This window comes from Brassica napus, chromosome A10 (assembly GCF_020379485.1).
Source record: "Brassica napus cultivar Da-Ae chromosome A10, Da-Ae, whole genome shotgun sequence".
Lineage (NCBI taxonomy): Eukaryota > Viridiplantae > Streptophyta > Magnoliopsida > Brassicales > Brassicaceae > Brassica > Brassica napus.
Genome location: NC_063443.1, coordinates 9,595,691 through 9,601,690, shown reverse-complemented (window position 1 = coordinate 9,601,690; position 6,000 = coordinate 9,595,691). Strand labels below are relative to the sequence as shown.

Below are 6,000 nucleotides of genomic sequence, written 5' to 3'. Positions count from 1 at the left end.
TGTGATGATCACCAGGTATCAGTAGAGATAAAAACCCTATAAAAGAAGTGGAGGTTCATACCTTGTAAACCAAGGAATAAGCTTCCCAAAATACACACACTTACAGAGCACATGTTCTCGGTGGCACTATATCAGCACGACACTTATAAGTGATAAATTCTGTTCTGGTATATAATTATTCCAGGTTTATTCAATACAAGATTCACTTCCGTATTTGCAAGAATTTTAATCAAACTCGTAATTTTTTTTTCAAATGATTATAATCTAGAGCACATTCCAATAATATGGATCCAAGGTTGTTTTCAGTTGCTCAAAGCGTTGCTAGCGTTGATGCTTTATATTCTCTTATTCAAGCGGATCCATGTATTCTTCAAAAAGTCGACGTTTTACCTTTCGTCCACACACCTCTCCACGAAGCTTCATCCACTGGGAAGATAGATTTGGCAGTAGAACTTATGATTCTACAGCCATCTTTTGCCAAAAAATTGAACAAGGATGGGCTTAGTCCCTTGCATCTCGCTGTCGAGAACCAGCACGTTGAGTTAGCGCAAGAGCTAATCAAGTTTGATCCCAGTCTTGTTCGTATTCGTGGAAGAGGAGGTATTTTAGTTATATGTTCTCCAAATAAATGTTATTAACAAATATATTTTGAATCAGATAGTATATAAAAGTACTTGTTGATAGATTTAACTATCTCATAACGACAGGTACAACACCTTTGCATCTTGTGGCGGAAAAAGGCGACGCGGATCTTCTTACAGAGTTTCTCTTTGTATGTCCTGAAAGCATTAGAGATGCAAATGTTAATGGAGAGACTGCTTTACATATCACGGTTAAAAACGATAGACACGAAGAGCTCGAAGTTCTGAGAGGCTGGATGCAGAGAATGCTTATAAGTGATGCTTTATCCACTGAGAAACACGTCCTGAACACACGCGATCGTGACGGCAACACAGCCTTGCACTTAGCGGCGTACAAGAATGATAGTAAGGCATGTTCTTACCCTTCTTTTGTATAGTGAAATGGTCGAAAATTCACACTCTATTTCTTAAACTATCTGCACTTAAATGGTTGGATCCGTATTCACGGTTAGGGTGTTTAAATATGCTATTGTGATACTAGATACTTAGATAGTATATTTGGAATGTGACCCAAAATGACCATATACAATTAGTAATACACTTTGGCTATTAAGTCTTATAATGCCGTTTAATATCATGTTAGCACACTTCTTTATATAATATTAAAAAGATGAACATATAATCTCTAGTATTTAATTAAGAGGGTATAGAGTGATTTGATTTGAATGAGTTAAGATAATTTTAGCTGAATTAGAGAATTCCAACTAAAACTATGATATTAAGAAAAATATTTTATATAAAATTTCAATAAAAACACCTCAAAATCACTAGAAATCTCATAAAATCCATTACCTTAAACGATTTTAAAATACATTCTAAATAAAAAGTTCAATAACTTTCGGTTCTAAAATACTTCATAATATTCAGGTTTGAATAACATCAGATTTATCATTTTAATATATACTTCATATATTCTAGATTGAACACACCCCTTTGGTACATTTCTAAATTATTTGTAGAGTGGACCTCCTTTTAATCCACAAGTTCTCATATTCTTTGAATCAGTTGTGTTCTAGTTGTCTGATAAATAGTTGTCGTGAAATACATATATACAGGCAGTGAAAGAGCTGTTGGAATGCATGTCACTGAACCGCAACATCCAGAACAAAAGCGGCATGACAGCCCTTGATGTCTTACGAGCCAATGGATCTCACATGAACATTAAAGAAACAGAGAAAATCATACAGCATTCCGGGGGTAAGACCAGGGACTCTGTAACCACGGTTAACACAATGTCTGTCTTCCTAAAGACACCCGTCTCTTTTTGGGAACATTGTTCGACGGGATTGGCACGATATAAGAGTAATATGACAGACGGAACACGGAACGCTCTTCTCGTGATAACAGCTTTGATAATCACCGCTACTTATCAGACCGCGGTTCAACCGGATGATGATGAGGATTTCATCAAAAGCAACGATGTCGTATCCAAGATTGTGCTATTATGGGGATTCAATACAATAGCCTATTTCCTATCTATGGCCTTGACTTTTATACTCATACCAGTTGGTGGAGCATACACTTGGTGGTATATATGCATTACGTTACCTCTCGATTGTTCTTATGTACTTTCGACGTACATGAAGTATAATCTCCGGCCGAATGAGATCCCCATATCGCTCATCTATATATACGTGATCGTTATACTCGGCTTTCTCGTCGGTCTGCTTGTATTCTACGTGAGGTGGAGGCGGACCACGCGGAAGAGTGCACCGGAACCCAAACGTGAGCTGATTTCCGAAGGCTTCAAGACCGTGGTTTAATCTTTTGAAGCATTTATATAATACCATTAATTGTTTCGTTGGACTTCGTCAGAAAGTTGTGAAAATGCAATAAATAAATACCACGTGTGTGTGTTACAAAAATATATATATATATATATATATAAATATATATTTTATATCTGTCACTAGTGTAATAAAGTCTGGAAATGCAATGAAGGATTCATATCACTTGTATCTTTATTTTATATGTTTGCAAATCATTGGTGCATAAGTCTGTGTTGTGGGCTCTGTCTTCATGTGCTGCTCGCCTTTACGGTTTGAGCCACTGGACTGATCGGGAGTTGATGCCATATGGGCTCTACTTGGCAAAAAGGTTTAGTCCCTTGCATCTCGTTGTGGCAAACCACCAAGCTGAATTAGCACTAGCGCTAAGAAGAAGCTTAGCTTGAATCTTCTTTAATCTTTCTCAAGCAAAAATCGGTTCAGATCACAGATTCTTGTACGTATTCGTGGTAGAGGAGTTTTGAAAAATTGTGATTTACACTATAGGACAGTTTATGAGTTTTTATTATACCATAAGGCAGTTGTTGCTCCTAAGATAGTTTTTCACAACTACAAGCTAACTACGACTTTATTAAAACTAGATGGACCCTACAACTTTCCTTTTAATTTTGTTTTCTTTCTCTCTTTGTTAAAAAGAAATAACTTTTAATGGTAGAGAAATCCCAATAAAAATCTGAGAAACAATGATTTTAATGGCAAAAAAAGATAAAGAAGATGAAAAGGAAGAAATTGAACTGTAGTCACTTGAATACTTGCCGTAAACACATATCGTCACCTTTTACTTCGTCGAAGGCCTTGATATGTTGTAATCTTCTTTGTCATCTCCTCAGACGTGTTGATTCACCTTGCCATCTCTTCCGTTGCGTTGCAACAATTTTTCCAGCGTCGTGACCTTATCTCTCTCGCCGTCGCGGCACTGTAGAAGCTCGGGAACATCAATGGCCACTTTTGGTTTTTTTTGTATTTTGGTCCTTAACGTTTTGTATAATTTTGTTTTAACCCTAACTTCTTGATTGTTCATTTTTGCCTATAAACTTATAAAAATAAAATATTGTTTCTTTGATGTATTTCAAAATTATCATGTGTACAACTATTGTCATGTACACCATATTCAGTTTGAGTTGATCTATTTTGTTATGTATTTTGGTATTCTTTTAGTACACAACCGCTAATCCGCCTTTTTGTGTACAATTTCGTCACATATATTGGTGCATTTTTGATGTACACGTGTACATGTCACAAATTGTACACAAAATAACCAACAAACTTCTTGATTGTTCATTCCAGTATATTTTTATAATTGCACGAATGATCTTTGTTTTTTTATTGCTTTCTTTTTTACCTCCAAACTTTCAAAATAAACTATTGTCTCTTTGATTTAGCTCAAAATTAACCAATTATGTATCACCCCTCTATGTTTCAAAAAAAAAAGTGTTGATTTGTATATTGGACATTTGAGCATTGACCAAATATAAAAATAAATCACAACATTTGGTGGTTTTATTAACATAAGAGATAATTACACTCAAAGGCAGTTTTGAGTTTTTTATAACACAAAAAGACACTTTCCGCTACCAAGGCAGTTTATCCTAACAGCTTCCTTTTTGCTTAAATAAACTAGTTATTTTGTAACCAATCCACTGACTAACCTAACCATTGTTTTAGCGGGAATAAACCTACACCCCACATCTTTCTGCCATCTCAACGGTTCAGATTAATTTTGAAATCATTGACAAGATTTGTATTTGTCTCATATCCTAACCATTAGATTTTCTTTTGTACTCTTTAAATCAACGGCCTAGATTCTTTATTTTGGATAAAGTCACATTCATCAACCTCCTTTGTATTTTTCATGGTTCTTCTGTAAATTCAAGAGTAAATTCATGGAAACTCTACACCAGTCATCAATAATATAGCTTTCTGTTTCGGATCCAACCCTCAGCTGAAATCCCTGCCTCCGTCTCGTCCTTGTCTCGTTTCACCGCCTTCGTCTCGTCTCCATCGTTTCACCGCCTTTATCGCCTCTGTCTCACCGCCTTCATCTCCTCCATCTCTCCGCTGATTCTAGGCCTCTGTTTTAACTTATGTAAATGTATGTTCAAGTTTTTTTTGGTGTACAAGTAAAACGATGTACACTAAGCTTTTGTGGATTAATGTACATATGCCAGTCAAAATTAAGTGTACACGTTGATTTTATCAAAGTAGTCAGTAAACATTACTCTTACAAAAAAAACCGTGACTTTAGCTCACATGTACGCTTTCTAACCAGTTGACGGATGCATCATTGATTTCAGACTAGTCTTCGAACGTATGTTGAATAACATAAAACTCATTTCACATGTATATTCTTGATTCTCAGCATTCAGATTGATAATAATCGTATATTACATCATTAGATTGATAACCATCTAAACAAGACTCATTTGTAAAGTTTCTACAAAAAAGTTTAGTAGGATGTCCATGTGTACATTTGCCTGATAGTGTACATGTCTACATTTTTTCCTCATATTGTACATGTGTACATCTATAGGTATCCGCATGACTTTGGTTCACTTGTACGCTTTCTAAATAGAACGCTGATGCATTTTTGAATTCGAACTTGTCTTAAAACGTATGTTGAATAACACAAAACTCATTTCACATGTATATTCTTAATTCTTAGCATTCAAATTGATAATAATCCTATACTACATCAATGGGACTATAGGAAAACAAAAACTCAACGTTAGGCACAATTGTTTGCTGAAAACTCAGGTCCACCATTATTATCAATAAGAACCGTATTAGAAAAGTACTAGATACAAGCAAAATCCAGAAGATTAAAAGACTAAATAAATACATATTAACTCCACATGAACATGTAGAAGAGAAGATTCATATCTCCTTATGGCATGTTGATGGGAATATTGAGAATCATCCGAGTCTATAGACCAGCTCTTGTAGACAACCCGCCAAGTGTTACTGATCAATGTGTACATCAAAACTATTGTACATGTGTACACGTAATTTTAATATATTGTCTTTTTCAGTGTACATTGTTGTTCGATTCAGAAACAGTTACAAGTGGACACTCCATGGTCAATTTTCTGTTTTTTTGTGGTGTTCAACAAAATGTCATTTAGCTTCTTCTTTTCTAAAATTTTTAATTGCATGGGAAGTTCAAAGTTTGAGATGACTCGTTTCAAAATGATTGTTACATTCACAGGGATCATGACATTAGTGAATTCTTGGACCGGCAATAGTTAACAGTATCTTAACCATCTAAACAAGACTCCTTTGCAAATTTTCTACAACAACGTTCAATAGGATGTCCATGTGTACATTTTCTTCATAGTGTCCATGTGTACATTTTGTACTCATAGTGTCCATGTGTACAAAATGATTCTTTCCAATAAGCTGCATCTGACTTTTGAATTAAAACAACAAAAAAACTAAAACAACAAGAAAAAGAAAAAAAAAACCACACTTCTCAAAGTGACCTTCTCAATTCTTCAAAGAGTGCTAGTATTTTAGAATCTGAGCTTAGAGATTAAACAATTAAAGACTCCTTAGCATAGAATGATATTGCAAAA

The 6,000-nt window shown here is 35.0% G+C and overlaps 1 protein-coding gene across 1 annotated transcript; it reads left to right on the top strand.

The window, feature by feature from the left end:
- LOC106423161 (ankyrin repeat-containing protein BDA1-like) lies at nt 1–2,593 on the top strand. The gene is made up of 4 exons (XM_013863940.3): nt 1–167; nt 269–600; nt 708–991; nt 1,697–2,593. The coding sequence occupies exons 2-4, from the start codon at nt 285–287 to the stop codon at nt 2,402–2,404; spliced, it is 1,308 nt and encodes a 435-aa protein (XP_013719394.2). The 5' UTR covers nt 1–167; nt 269–284; the 3' UTR covers nt 2,405–2,593.
- The last annotated feature ends 3,407 nt before the right edge of the window (nt 2,594–6,000 follow it).